The 15120-nt window shown below is 32.6% G+C and overlaps 2 protein-coding genes across 2 annotated transcripts; both read right to left on the reverse strand.

The window, feature by feature from the left end:
• Positions 1-2105: 2105 nt before the first annotated feature.
• On the reverse strand, positions 2106-3448 carry LOC21403186 (dof zinc finger protein DOF3.4). Its single transcript, XM_024175178.1, is given in 2 exon segments — positions 2106-2821; positions 2823-3448. Coding segments are annotated over 2 exon segments (789 nt in total). The 5' UTR covers positions 3144-3448; the 3' UTR covers positions 2106-2353.
• A 7577-nt stretch (positions 3449-11025) lies between these two features.
• Positions 11026-14559, reverse strand: LOC21403187 (GDSL esterase/lipase At2g23540). The gene is made up of 6 exons (XM_010090696.2): positions 14458-14559; positions 12991-13234; positions 12377-12507; positions 12037-12285; positions 11536-11791; positions 11026-11249 (listed from the first exon to the last, which is right to left on the reverse strand). Exons 1-6 carry the CDS (start codon positions 14557-14559, stop codon positions 11026-11028), a joined length of 1206 nt encoding a protein of 401 aa, XP_010088998.2.
• Between the last annotated feature and the right edge of the window lie 561 nt (positions 14560-15120).

Below are 15120 nucleotides of genomic sequence, written 5' to 3' on the forward strand. Positions count from 1 at the left end.
CGAGTTAAAATGTGATTTTATGTGAGAGCTTTTTACTCCAGTAAAAAAGTTAGATGCGACTGTTTCTGAGATTTTTTTACTGTAATAAATTTAAATTTTAAACTCAAATCGGTAAAATAAACGGAATCATGAATAGCTTAAATGTGGAGTGCAAATTTAAGGAGGGAATGATACGGCGGTGGGGACAGGAATTTTGAAACTTGGGAAGACTTTTCTGTAGTTTTCAAGATTTTGATTGCACGACCGACTCGGAATAGTGCTTTTCCAGCGGTTGGTTAATGGTTTGAATACCGCATTGGATTTTTATGCTGAATTTGACCCAAATCACAGCAAAAGCCTGTCAATTTCGCGTACAAATTATATTAGGTTGCCCAAAAACGTTAATGTAGAACCACTCGGTTTTGTTCACACGAATAAGACAGTCATTTGCATGCATAGTTTGCCATAGTTCTCTCCTCACCTCCTAAATTGTTACCTACAAATTATAGTAAAAAGTTGTTTGAACAGGTGAATCCTTATGTGGGACCCACATGGATCATTTCTTTTTTTTTATTATTGTTTTTGTTGCTTGAATACTTATCAATCAATTGAAAGTCGTCAATTGCGTCGCCAACCAACAACTTTCTATAGCCGTTGCTGGGACCTTTCATTACAAAGAAAATAAATTATATCATATAATTTATGCATGCGCACCAAATCAAATTCTTCCTGTTCTTTTATAAGGTCTATTAAAATTTATAATAATAATAATCTTATCAAATGTAATTAGTAAATTGTCCATTTAGTATTTCTGTTAGGTCAAAAGAGTTGTATGGATTATAATCATTTCATTTCCTCATTTTCTATGTCGTGAGTGAGGCTAACTGAATTTATTTTTCTAAGGCTAGCTGAATTTATTTTTCTAAGGAAACATGTGATATACATAGAATAGAGAATCACTCCTAATTCTCTTTCTTTTTCATATGCGAAGCCAGCATGACCTTAAGTCACTACTAAGACATGAATATTGTAGAAATATTAATAAAATATACTTTACAATTTAATAAATTTGTTAATAAGGTGTGTGTGAATGGATATATATTTTTTATTCATCACAGTTGAGTATATAAGAATATTGTACGTACGCCATAATTTTGAGCTCGTTATTCTTCAACTGAAGATTCTATTTCAAAAATATTAAATTCACCAACCCTTGGCCCTCGGACAACTAGTTCGGTTATTCGAATTTTCAATTTTAAATTTTTATAATTAAAAATTTAAAAAATATCACATCTAATTTTTTTTATTATAGTTAAAAACTCTTAAAAAATATCACATCTTAATTCGAATTAAAAATTCAAATCCGTAAAGTGAACAAAACCATAATAATTGTCCAAGAAAAATAAATAAATAACTTAAAACCTGTTTAATTCGCTAATTTAAGTTTTTAATTCGAATTGAGATGTGATTTTATGTAAAAACAAATTTATTATAACAAAAAAATTAGATGTGACTATTTCTGAAAGTTTTTTACTGTAATAAAATTCAAATTTTAAACTCAAATCGATTAAATAAACGGAACCTTATTACAACAACAATTGTTTGAATTCTCATCTGAACCGTATATAATTAACTAGCAGAGGTACAAGAGTAAGTTAAGAATCAAATTAAATTATGGCCTCGATTTTGCAGAAAACGCGGGCGATAAAAGAAAAACAGGCGCCAACATTCTTTGGGCACGGAGGCCGGAGAGATCTTTGCAGATAAAGATGGCTCATGGGTCGAGTATGGCCTTCATTTAAGACCATGGCGCTTCTTAATCTTGGCTTTGGCTCAACGTCCAAAATCTTTACATCTACATATATATATATATAGACAAATAGAATGTACCTCAATTGTTATTCCATGCACCACGACGTACTATATATATACATATTCACTTGTTTACAAAAATAAACAAATAAATATAAGCATAAAGATAGGTGATTAAGCCAATTTCCCATCACAAAAAGAGATGTTCTACTTTCTATAAACTCACCAATTCATTTGATGAGAGGAGATAACATTAACGTATTAGACTAATTAACAATGTCATATAAGCATAGTGATTACAAGTAGGAGAGGAGAAAACAAAAGCCATATAAGAGTTAAAAAGGAAGAAAAGAGTGAAAAAGAAAAACAAAGAAAAGGCCATTATAACATTCTCTCTAAACTCTGGTTTTTTAAGCTGGTTTGACCTCAAAAAAACTAAAGACCCTTAAAACTAAACCACAATTTCCATTTAAAAACCAGGAAAAATTTAAAAACGTAAAGAAAAACAAAAGAAGAGCAGTTAATAAACAACAAACGAAGATTCATTTTCCATTTTCATATTTCATTTGAGACCGTTTCCATGTGTAGAAATCGCAGGCTCAGCCCAAGAACAGAAATCCCCTGCACCCGCAGCAACAAGCCCTCCATGTCCACCATGATGATCACTATTCTCGAACTGCCACGCGGATCCTATCCCTCTGGGCCCAACACCACCACCACCATTGCCCCCAACACCAACACCGCCGCCGCCGCCATCTCCCACGCCGGAAAACGGCCAAATCCCTCTCCCAAGCCCAAAACTCAGATCCTCAAACCCAGTCCCAATCCCAAGCCCAAACCCACCCAAAGCCAGAAACCCCGGCCCCTGAGTGTTGAGCAGCGACGTAAAGCTCCCGCCGCAAAGCCCACCAACGCCAGCCTTCACGTCACCGCCAAAACCCTGACTGGCGGCGGCGGAGAATGGCACGAGAACCGGGGTGGCGGGCGGCCGGGGAGGCGTAAGAGCGGGCCGGATCGGATTGGAAATCTGGGTTTTGGGTCGAGGAGGTGGTAGAAGAGGAAGATGAGGTGGCGGCGGAGGTGCGGGAGCGCTGGGCGTTCTTGCGGCTTCCGCCGCCGACGGGGATGTCGCGGAGGGTCCCACCGTGGGTCCAGTAGCGGCGGCAGGACTTGCAGAAATGACGCGGCTGAGAGAAGTTGTAGTTGTTGTAGTAGCAGAACTTGGTGTTGGTCGAGTCGCACCTCGGACACGGCAGATGCTCCTGTTCCGCCGCCGCCGTCGCCGCCGCCGCTCCTCCCGGGTGTTGGGACTTCGCCGGCCGCCGTATCTGCTCCCCCGTCTCCGATGGCATCAGGTCTATATATATCTATATATTGTATCTATACGTAAAGTTTTCAAGTTGGAGAACTTGTAAGGTTGAGTTGTGATTTTTGGAGTTGTGGTTTTTGGAATGTTGGTTTTTGTTGCGGTGGTGAGAAGAGGACGTGGGGAGTGGGTTTTTAAGGAGGGAGAGAGTAGAGAGAGAAAGGGAGAGGAGAGAGAGAATAATGATCAGTTTGGGGGGTGCAGAGAGAGAGAAGGAGATAGAGAGAGGAACAGTTTTTCTGAGGCATATATGAGGCAGAGGAAACAGCTTTATTACAGTGTTCTGTTAAGCACGACATTTCAGTCGGCTAGCTAGCTCCAGAAGAAAACCCTGTTTTGGGTCGGCTACTACCACTACTATAGCTACATGTGGGGACTGCTGTGGCTCCTCTTTCTCTCTCTATTTGTATTTTTTAAAAATATTTTTTTGCTTCTTAGGACGAGTATGAAAAGAAAAATAACTATATTACATTAATACTGCTATTCCTATGATTTTCGTTCTTCGTTTTTGGCTTCGTTTCAAATGGAGACGCCCATTGCGGGACCCACTAGTGTATTTATCTACGACAATATAATATCACCAACGACTATAATAATTTATGATTGTTAGTAATAATACAATGTAATAAAAAAGTGTTCCATCCAAGAAAAAGTACAAGTGTACGTGTATTATGGCAGCATGAGTTAGGCCACGGGCGTTACCTTTTTTGCTTGTAGTGCATGCATGGGAATATTATACTATGCATAATATATATGTTATATTACATAATGATTATTATATACACGAGCTTCATACATTCAACTTCTATATATAGATATATACAACCGCTAATCATAGGGTTTGGATCGCCAGTAAATTAAGGAGGCGATAAAGAAAGCAATTAAATTGTAAAAGAAGAAAAAAGACGGTACTTCAGTACATGACTGCAAATTGAATCTATATATACTTACTTTTTACTGTACTTTGCTTTTGGTTATTCTATGAAATATAGCTTAGTAGAGCTCATAATGCTCGCCTAACTAGGAATAAAAAAAAAAAATGAATGATGTGTAGATTAGGTTACTACTAGATAATGACCTAGTTGATCTACATATTTCTAGGGTCGTATAGCTTTCTTTGTCATCAGTGTACGTAGATAATGTTTTATGCCCCACTATGTGAGAAAATCCAACTACCCCTGAGAAAAACGTGCACTCCCTAGGCAATAGAAATACCATTAATCAACTAAATAGATATGAAAGAGGTAATTGATTGTCCTTGCTCCTCAATTCTTCTAAGTAGAAACTATAACATGAATATGATATATCAACTGATTTTTCATTGTATATATAACTTGGTGCTTTCCAGCAACCAAAAAAAAAAAAAAACTTGAGAGAGAAATTAATGCTTTTATTCACTATGCCATATGCTCTCATCTTATTGAACAATAATAGTAAAATCATAACATTAACACGTATATATTGTAGGTAAATTAGAAAACTACTTATAAAATAAAGCAAACATGGTATTTATTCTCATTGCCAAAAAACTCCATTACTCATAAAATGATGAGTCCTACCTATTAATTTAATGAGACTCATTTTTTGTGAGTAAATTTTAATCCGATCAGAATAAATAGAAGTGTTCTAAATGAAGCGAACTGATTGTGTGCAATATTATTCCAGCACTCGTCAGTCGTCTAGGCAGACCCATGGTACAATGGCATGGGCATTGAGATTATATTCCCACTAGATTGTTTGCCATAGTCCGTATATATAAATAGTTGTTTTGGTCGGATGATCACCTTTACACACTGTAAATATCCATCTCTAAAATCAAGTTACATCAACATCTAAACAAAATGTCGCACTTTTGGACTTCTTTGCTACCTAAATATTTTTTCCGTACGTATATCGAATAAAATAACAGAAAAAATGTGTTAGGATATTATTTTAAAACATACATTAGATCATAGTCCTATCATATGAAAACAAAATGAGATATCTGAGTCTAATGTCTGTTTTCAAATGCTAGATTTAATCAAGATCATATAGAAAAGAAAAATAAAATAAGTAAAACTGATAAAAAAAATCAATATAAATGAGACAATTTGAAACAGTTTCATCTTCAAAATGTAAAATCTTTCATATCATAACAAAATTTTGACAATTTCTTTAATAAGACTGAAAAAAATGAATTATTTATACTTCTCTACTCATCAACGATCAGATCTATATCATAAATTATCTATTCTGTATATATTTTTAAATTTAATGTAATTTTAATTATATCTAGCAGTTAAAAATTGATCTTATCAGTAGACAAAAAAAATCCTAAAACTTTAATAATTTTTCTTTTATTGTTTAAAAGTTAGTGAACAATGACCGCTTCAAAATTACATGCAAGTAATAAGCTTTTTTTTTTACGCCACTTTTAGGATTATCCATACTTATAAGAGAGTTTTCAGGTAAGATCGTGGGGTGAACTATCATTATTTTTTTATTTTTAGTCGTTAAAAATTATATATATTAAATATATTTTAAAATTAATATGATTTAATAATTAAAAATTAATTCTACGAAAGAAAGTCACTACTTACTTATAGTTGGAATTGAAAGACAACACGAAAAAAAAAAAAAAAAAAAAAAAAAAAAAAGAGAGAGAGAGAGAAAGAAAGCTAAGAAGAAAAAAAAATTGAAGGAGCAAAGCGGGCAAAAAAAACAATGGCGTCAAAGAAAGGGGGGAGAAGAAGAAGCGATTGAAAGTGACTGATGGAAGTGAGAGAGTGTGGGAAGGGGGTGGGAGGGGTGGGTGGGACAATACCGACAGAATCATGAGTGTCGGGCAGCGTGGGGAGCAATTATTGGGTCTCTCCTCTGATTTCGGACGCGTCATGTCCGCATCAGATTCTCTCCCCCCTCCGTACTTCCCATCCATCTCTCACCGGAATTATCGGCTTACTGTTTCCTTCTAATCCATTAACCACGAACACATTTATCCTCTACTCTCGGCCCCACACAAAAACACTCTTTTTGCTCCCCATCCTCACCGTCCGATCTTCTTCCCCCGGACACCGGCCTTAAAAAAGAAGGAACAAATATTGGCTCCGTTCATTTTATCAATTTAAGTTTAGAATTTGAGTTTTGTTACAGTAAAAAATTCTCATAAATAATCACATCTAACTTTTTTGTTACAGTAAAAAGTTCTCACATAAAATCACATCTCAACTCGAATTACAAACTCAAATCAACGAAATGAACGGACTCATTATCATTCATCACCACCTAACGACGTTGATGCATTAGGATAGATCATTCATTCCAAGATGTTGATTTTTTTTATTTTTATTTTTTGCTAAATCAACTATGTTGATTGATTGATTGTCTTTGATTGGCCTTCTATCAACCCAACCTTTTTTTTTCTTCGTTATTACCCCCTCAATTATGCACACAATTGGGAAAACGACAAATTTTGTGGCCTAGGTTGTTTAAAATGTCTATTTATTTTTATTAATTATTATTACTTTTTTTCTCATTAATATTGCCGATGGATGACAGTGGCTTTAATAATTTGAGTTCATTGATTTGTGTGGACAAAAAATCATTAGTTTGAGCTAGTCTTCCTTTTATTTTTTTTTATTTTTTTTTTTCACTTGAAGGTAAGCTGGTCTTTTTTTGGATAACATTTAGAAATATTTAGAAGTGGGGGCTCAATTCTACCTTTATAAAAGGTTTGTTTTTTTTTTTTTTTTTCCCATTTTCAGGTAGCAACAAGAGAACGACACTCACTTTCTAAAGAACCTTTTTTCAATCCCAATCAGGTAGCTTTGTTAGGGTTAACAATCAAGCAAAATCACGAGCTCTAATAAATTGCCAATTTTATGAATCAAATATGAAGATTTTCTATCAATCACGTGAAAGTAGCTGTACGACTACCTCATATAATCATAATAAAAAATTTAAAAAAAATCTATTCAGCCTTGAATTTTTTTATGGGATTTTTGATAAACTCCTAATGTATAGCAACACTCCAAGCCTTATTTAAAAAATAAAAATAAAAAATCAACAAAAAACTATTAAGTCAAAGCTGAAGTGAGATTTGGGTTTGAAAAGGTACAACAACAAAAAATGAGACTATTTTCTGGATATTAAAGTAAATTGAGAATTCTAAGCAGACACCTACTAGTTAGTCCTTAGTAAGGAAATTTCAGCCGCTAAACTCCAATTTTTCAATAAAATTTCAACAAAATTCCAAACCAATGTAATAATATATTCACCCATATGTATCCATCATTTGAAGCAAATACAAAAACATTTGAATTATGGTTCATCATATGAAAAGAACGGGTTATGTGTTTTTTGTTTTGTTAAAAAAACGGGTTTAAACCATTTACAATGGTTGAAATTATTGATTTAAGAATTGACCTTCCACCTAAATTCACAATTTGAATTGTTTTTTACAGTGAAAATAATTCGGATTTTACTTTTTTTTCTCCTCAATTTTAAGCTTAAAAAAATTATAACTTTTTTGTTTCAATTCTGATTGAAATAATTTTTTTTTAATGTGTTCTCAATGAAGAGAATAACAAATCTCCATCCATATTGCATATTTTTAATGTCATTTATAATGAGATTTTATAAGATTTGTTACAAAATTCTATTGACATTTTTAACCATTTATCCAAACACAGTTTAAATTTTCTCCTCAATTCAAAGTATAATTTATTTGTGTATCTAAACACCAATTTAAATCACAATTAAATCACCATAATTCAAACTAAATATTATAACTAAAAATAATTTTGAATATCTAAACTAAACGTCTGTTTAATATTTAAGTGAACCAATCCCGATGCAATTATTATAATTATAATTCTCCCCCCTTTAAAAAAAAGAAAAAAGAAATTATAACGAGCAATATCATTTATCAATCGGGTGGTCATGTAGGGCCCGTTCACTTCGCTGATTCGAGTTTGTAATTCGAGTTGAGATGTAATTTTATATGAGAGCTTTTTATTATAGTAAAAAAGTTAGATGTGATTGTTTATGAGAGTTTTTTACTGTAGCAAAATTCGAATTCTAAACTCGAATTAATGAAGTGAACAGGGCTGTAATCTCCTTAACAAAAAATAATAAAATAAAATAAAAGTGGTCAAGTATATATGTCATATGTGAATTGATAGAAACATAAGTTGGTCAAAAACAGTGAGAAAATGTCAGCGAGGGAGAGGGGCTGCTGTCGGTGAGGAAGGGGCTGCAGATCAGAGGCACGCGCGGGCTGAGTGGACATCCATATGCCTCCGGCAAACTGAATCATACGTCGCTTTCCATCAAACAAAGCCTCAAATTTATTCAACAGAGAAGAGGAAAAAAAAAATATGACTCTTTTCCGATATCAACATAAGAATAAATAAAATTATTTTTAATTTATATATATTTTTTATAAAAAAAATATTATAATAAATTATAAATCATGATTTAAATTAAAATACGAATCTTTAAACTAAATAATTCCTGTATCTTCAATGAAAAATCATACAATTATTATAAAATATTGGTAAAGTGTTATTATTGTTTTTATTGAATTTGATATAAATATTTTATTCCAAAATAAATAAATAAAGAATCGAATAGCTATCCTATTCCTGGGGTCAGTAGGTACTTCACAACTCAGTCGGTCTCGTACTGGTACTGCTCATTCGGTCGCCCATAATCACTGACAATCAGTCCTTTTTTCCCCTACTTACCTTAGTACCATTTTCAAAACTCTCTCTCTACCCCTTTGGCTTTTTCTGCCTTCCCATGATTCCCTTCACTTCACATGAATTTTGTTGGGATTTTTTCTTTTGGATACACATGTTTTTTTTTTTTTTTTTTTTTTTTTTTTTTTTTTTTTTTTTTTTATCTTTTTTATATAAAGGAAATTTTGGGTACATGTTTTTCATTATCCAATTCTAATGTATCTATATGGATTAAAATGAATGTTAGTGGACGTTTGCTTATAGAATTATAATTTAAAATTATTTTTAATTTATGTGTATTTTTTATGAGAAAAAATATTGTAACGAATTATAATCTGAATTATGACACGAATGTTTACTTGAGCAATTTGGTTGTTATTAATTATAGTTTTAGTGGAGCATGTTCTGATTTGCTTTTCATATTTTTAGCAAGATTTTTTCAAGTGAATCTCAAAAGTTTATGCTTGGTTTGCTTGTTGGGCTTGGAAATTATTAAAAAAATAAAGGAGAAAGAGAAAAATAGGTTAAGATTTGAGATAAATTAAAATTAATAGGCCAATAGTTTACATAAGTTAATAAATAGGCTAAATTACTGTTTTCGTCTATAACTTGTCTGGTTATGAACCATAGCTTGACAAGTTATTCACGGTTTTTATCCATAACTTGTCTGGTTATGAACCATAACTTGACAAGTTTATCCATAACTTATCTGATTATGAACCATAACTTGACAAATTATGGCCTATTAATTTCTATAACTAAAAATTGGCCTATATACTTTCTTAAGCTTTTCATATTGACCTATTTTTTACTATTTCGCAAAAAACAATTGAATCTTCACTAGCTTGTGAACTCTCTTAAGAAATCCGTCTATTATATGGGAATGGGTTTGGCCATTTTTGGGCATTTTCACGTTGGAAAATGACTTGGCACATGCAAAATATCAACATATAAAAGGAAAACAAAAGAATATGTTTGGACTGCATTTGACATAACATAATCAGCGCGTTTAAAACTCGTTCTAAAATGATATTTTATTTTTTGTATGCAAATGCAAATGAAAACGTTTTTAATTTTATACAGAAATCATTTTTAAAAATATGTTTGGTAGTTTTATCAAGAGATTATTTTCAATATAAAAAAACTCATTAATGTCTCTCTCTGTTCGAGAGAGAAGAAAACGAAAATAAAAAATAAAAAATAACTAAAAGTTATTTTTCATTTCTCTCTCATTTTACACTAAATCAAAAAATCGTTTTCATTTTCGTTTTTTATTTTTGATTGTGCTAAACGTCGTTTTAAAATCATTTTTATTTTTTTTTTAAAAAAACCTGAAAAACAAAAAAAAAAAAATTCTAAACACGACAAACATGTTTTGTTTTCCCAGTTGGAAGACAAAACGGCATAAGCTCCATAGCCCTTTTGTTCTGTTCTAGATTCTTGAATTTCAATTTTTTATTCAACTTTGGGAAAAAAAAATTAAGAAAAGTATATAGCTTATCATAATTTTATACAAGCCTGTTATTTATATCATTCAAAATAATCGGATGATATAGTATCTTTTTTTTTTTTATTAAATAAATGATAATTATTTATTTTTAAATAAAATAACATAAGTAATATTTTTTATCATATTGAACGGTATTTTGGTTTTCTCCCTTTCAATATTAGTGTCGGAGACTTTTAGCTTTGAAACTTTCTATTCATGAACAAAAAAGAGAAGTCTTGTACGCCAAGAATTTTGGTTGGAAGATATTGCTCATCAGTTAAACTTATTGCCTTAGAGATCAGTTGTTCAACTACCTTTTCAAGTTCCAACCGAATTGTAGACTTGTAGTTTTGGCCTATAAAAATAACTGTGGACTGTAGTTAAGACCCCCACAAGTCACAACAACGTATCCACAAATACTGGGGAAAAGGACCTCCACAACTTCCACTAAGAATGTGAATAGTTTTACAACGCATTGTAAGTAAACATGAAAAATGAAGAACAAAAAAGGAACATTCTTTCAGCTAAAAAATATAAAATAAAAAAAAAAAGGAAGAAAAGGAAAAGGAACAAATTTTGATGTGAGAATAACAATATCATATGACTGAACAAGCAATTGATTATTTGTTGTAATACAAAATGCCATAAGAATAATAAAACTAGAGATCACGAAGTTGTCTGAGGTTCATTGGAGAAATGTATCTTTGGTCGCCATCAATTAACTTCTTGCCAAGTACAAGGTTAGCAGCCTCGCTGGGATGGTAGGGATCCCAGAAAACATGCGAGGATCGTTCCGAACACATACTCGAAGTCGGTCCGCATGGAATTATCCCCGCGAATTGGCCGCCATTTCCGCAGCAAGCTTTACTAGCTGTTGAAAAACCTGCATAAAACATGTTCATCCCAGTTATGTACCAGACTACCAATTCATGAACAATCAAAATCCACCACTCATAATTTTAGTACCCTTTCGAGAGAGAGAGAGAGTATTTGGGCTAGTGTTGTTTCACCAAGTACATTTCAATGATTTTTAATTGCACAAACTAAATTGATCTTGTGCGAGGATATTCTCTTGTAATTGAGTGGAATAAATCTTAACTTTATGTTATTAAGTGATATAAATGTAAAGATGACATCTTTCGAGTGACATTTCTGTATTACGTGCTTACCATATTTTTCATAGTTTGTGATGAGATCCGAAACTAGATCATACACATTTGCATAAAGAAATGTAGATCCTGGGAGGTTATCATTCAGTTCAGCAAGCAAATCTTTTAGCCTCCCATTGTACTGAACGGCCAACTTATTAGGCAAGTCCACACACTGATCTTTAGTTATTTGATTTATGGTCTTTTGGTAAGGTATGCAACCTATTGGCCCAACGTTACTGATCACAAACTTCCGAGCATCCAGTTGGTAAAGTCTCTGTACTCACCAATCACACCACAAAGTCATTGTTAACAAAAACCATGAAAGAAAACGGAGAGAACTTCGTCGTAGTAGGGTATGAAAAAATATTTTACCGATTGGATATAGTTCTGACTTGTTAAATTTCCATTAGGTTTTGTTAATCGTCATACTTTTTGTTAGTCTAATATGATTCTCATGTGAGCTGACACATCGTACTAATAAGGTTAGTTTTAAAAAGATAATGTGTTTCGAGTACATACAGTAAGTTGTTCTCTCAAGTGTTTGATCATATCGTCAACAAAAGCATCTGGGCTCTGTGAAATTCTTGCTCCAATTGAGAGGACTGGGAGTAAATAATTGTTCAAGAAATCATTTGATCCAACCGTGACAGAGAAAATGGATTTCTTCATGATGTACTCTTTAGCCTTTGATGGACCCAATAGTTTATCAAACTGTTTCCTTGTAATGTTGAAATAATCAATCTGAATATCCATTCCTAGCCTATTAACCTGCAAAATTCATCACAAATTAATCTTTGGTTCACATTAAAATAAAATGATAAAGAATTCTTCGAAGAACATTTTTTTTTTGGGTACTCACAAAAATTCTTCCTGTGGCATTCAATATCCCTCCACCACCTGATGCATAATTCACTCCATACAATATTGCTTTTCCTGTTGAGTTTGGTGCCAGAAATGGGACAGCATAGTGTGTTTGCCCCAATTCTTCTCCTAAAATAAAAAAGTTGCAAGTTAAGAGTGTTTATTTTGGGGTCAACTTAAAAGAGGATTCTATAGATCATACCTATCAGATACTCGCTGTAACAATTATATATAATATTATAAAAGAATGAAGCTTTTTTTTTATATAAATAAAAATGGAGCTTTTAGAATAGGATGTACTTTTCTATGGTGCATATGTCTGAACACATGATTTGATTAAATTAAATAAAAATGAAAAAACATGTATATTTGATAAAATTTAATACAAATTTGACGGTTTAAAGCAAGCAGCACCATATTGATAGGTTTCCGATTAAGAAGTACAATAATTTTATGAAACTTGATTAAGATCTAATGATTAAAAGATGTCTTATATCGATAGGGCATTTTCCATACACTCTGCGAGAGAATTATCCAAAGTTAATTGGAAAGAAACAAAGATCATGATGAACAAGATTAAATGAGAAAAAAACATTGTTTAACACAACTTACCAACTATGTCACCAATGGTTCTTCCATTTGTATATCGTCCAGTGGGATTTCCTCTAGAGGCTTTGAAATCAATCCCATTAGGAGGTATATTTGCCTTGGACAAAGTTGGCAAATAGTTATTATTTCCGGCATCAACTAGAGAATCTCCAAAAATAAATGAAGCTCCTAGTCCTTTCTCATCAGCAGCTTGTGCCGAAAGGGTCAAGCTAATGAGCAAAAGAACACAAGCCACAAAAATAAAAGACTTGGTTCCCATAATTTTTTAGCAACGAATAGAGAGAAAATAAAGTACTAGAAGACCACAGCTTGAAAATTAGCCCTGTGGGTTTGCATATAAGTACATAATTACTTGTTCTAGTAAGTCTTAACTAGAGAACAAAAGAGTACGTTTTGGTGAAACTTGTAACCATGTTTATATTCAGTTGCATTTGGTTTGACCCGATTTGAAAATGGCAAAAAAATGAAAAAAAAGAATCTCATAGTTGTTGAAGGATTTCCATGTGGGTAGTTCATCAACAATGGTTCAATATTCTCAACGTGTAATGAAATTTTGGGATTTTCCTTATGCTATAAGCAATGATATCATATATTTCAGTTTAAAAGAGAATGGACTAGAAATTGGGTCTTTCTGACGTATTGTTGCCTAAAAACTTAGAATGTTGCAGGGGATCAACTTAGGTGTCCTAAACCAAACGCCCAATGAATTTATTATATTGAAGTGCAAACTTCTAATTGTCAGCCCTTATTTTTCAATGTTCCGTTGGAGTTTCGGATTTTGATAGGGTAATATTTAAAAATAATACCCCTTAAAATAGAGCTCCTTTTTATTTCTACCCCTTAATATTAGCCTATATATTTCTACCTTTTATATAACTAGTCAAGAGATAGAGTCTTTTTAAATGTGGTACTTTTAGTAAGTCAATTCTTAAAGAGGTAGAATCTGTGATTTTCCTATTTTGATAAGAAAAAATAGAGAATTTATCCTTAAAAGTGCATGAGTCTGGACAGTTACTCCTTACTCTTGATAAATACCCCTATGTTAGTGTAATTATTTGACTAAACATATTATAAATCAAGAGTAAATTGTAAAAATCATAACTCATGCACTTTCAATAAATATTTATCAAGATTACCCTTTTAATAATGATGGAATTGGGCCAGACTGCGGTCAATAGATAAGGGTCATGGGCTTTATATGCTTTAGGAGGGATGGGGTAGGAATGATGAAGATAGTTGAAAGGATGATGAATATGAAGGATGTAGAGGATTATAATAATTTTTAATGTTGTTTGGTATAAGGGAGTGAGAGTTGAAATGGACGTTTGTTCAATTACTATGTTGTCTGTTTTATTATTTAATAATAATTTCTTTTAGAATGTAAAATATACTTTTAATTTGAAATTTGATGGATTTAATGAGTCGTTTCGTTAAGGGAATGATCCAAATTAGTAGACCCAAAAGAAGAACCTCTCCTTCCATCTCTTCTTTCTCTCCTCTTATCCATCCAACCAAATATTGGAATTGCACTCTCTTCCATCTATCTCCCTCTACCCCTCTTTCTCCCTCCATCTCTCCCTCCCGCCAAATTCATTTGTAGGTGCTTTTCCTAGGCAGTATATGCCACCAAAATTCAATCGCTTAATATTTATGTCATTTTAGTTTCTCCCTATCCCCGTTGATTTTAATATTCTACTAAAATACTTTCTGAAAATTCGAACCCAAGATGTTCAGTCATCTTTATAAGCTTGAATAAAACTTGAATATAAATTGACTATATTACAAGGACAGAGATGGCTAGATTAGTTTTTGGTCTCTACAAGTTTATTCATGAAGGTATAAAGTTTGAGGGACCAAATTAGAATGCAAATAATAGCCGATAAATTACAGACGTCTACCATTGAAACCAATATATGTGGTTAAAATACACTTTTCAACCTCATTTATTTATTTCCTTCTTGAAAAACATTGTTTATTTATATATGTTGTTGATCGCTCCAGTTCACTATTTAGTGAGAAGGTTCTTGTAGTAAAGAGCTACTATAAGCTGAACCAAAATCAAACCTACTTAACTGCTTGCTTCTATTACTTGTCTCGGTCGCAGGCATTACGAGCAACAATATAAAATATGAC

The sequence above is a fragment of the Morus notabilis genome, unplaced genomic scaffold (assembly GCF_000414095.1).
Source record: "Morus notabilis unplaced genomic scaffold, ASM41409v2 Scaffold25, whole genome shotgun sequence".
In the NCBI taxonomy this organism is placed as follows: domain Eukaryota; kingdom Viridiplantae; phylum Streptophyta; class Magnoliopsida; order Rosales; family Moraceae; genus Morus; species Morus notabilis.

What these genes read in the sequence shown, in the direction of transcription:
- LOC21403187 (XM_010090696.2), bottom strand. Translation starts at nt 14,559, where the DNA reads ATGGAGGGAGAAAGAGGGGTAGAGGGAGATAGATGGAAGAGAGTGCAA. An exon ending in AAGAAGAGATGGAAGGAGAG is followed by an intron (nt 13,235 to 14,457) that starts GTTCTTCTTTTG and finishes ATGGGAACCAAG; the next exon opens with TCTTTTATTTTTGTGGCTTG. An exon ending in CACAAACTATGAAAAATATG is followed by an intron (nt 11,250 to 11,535) that starts GTAAGCACGTAA and finishes TGTTTTATGCAG; the next exon opens with GTTTTTCAACAGCTAGTAAA.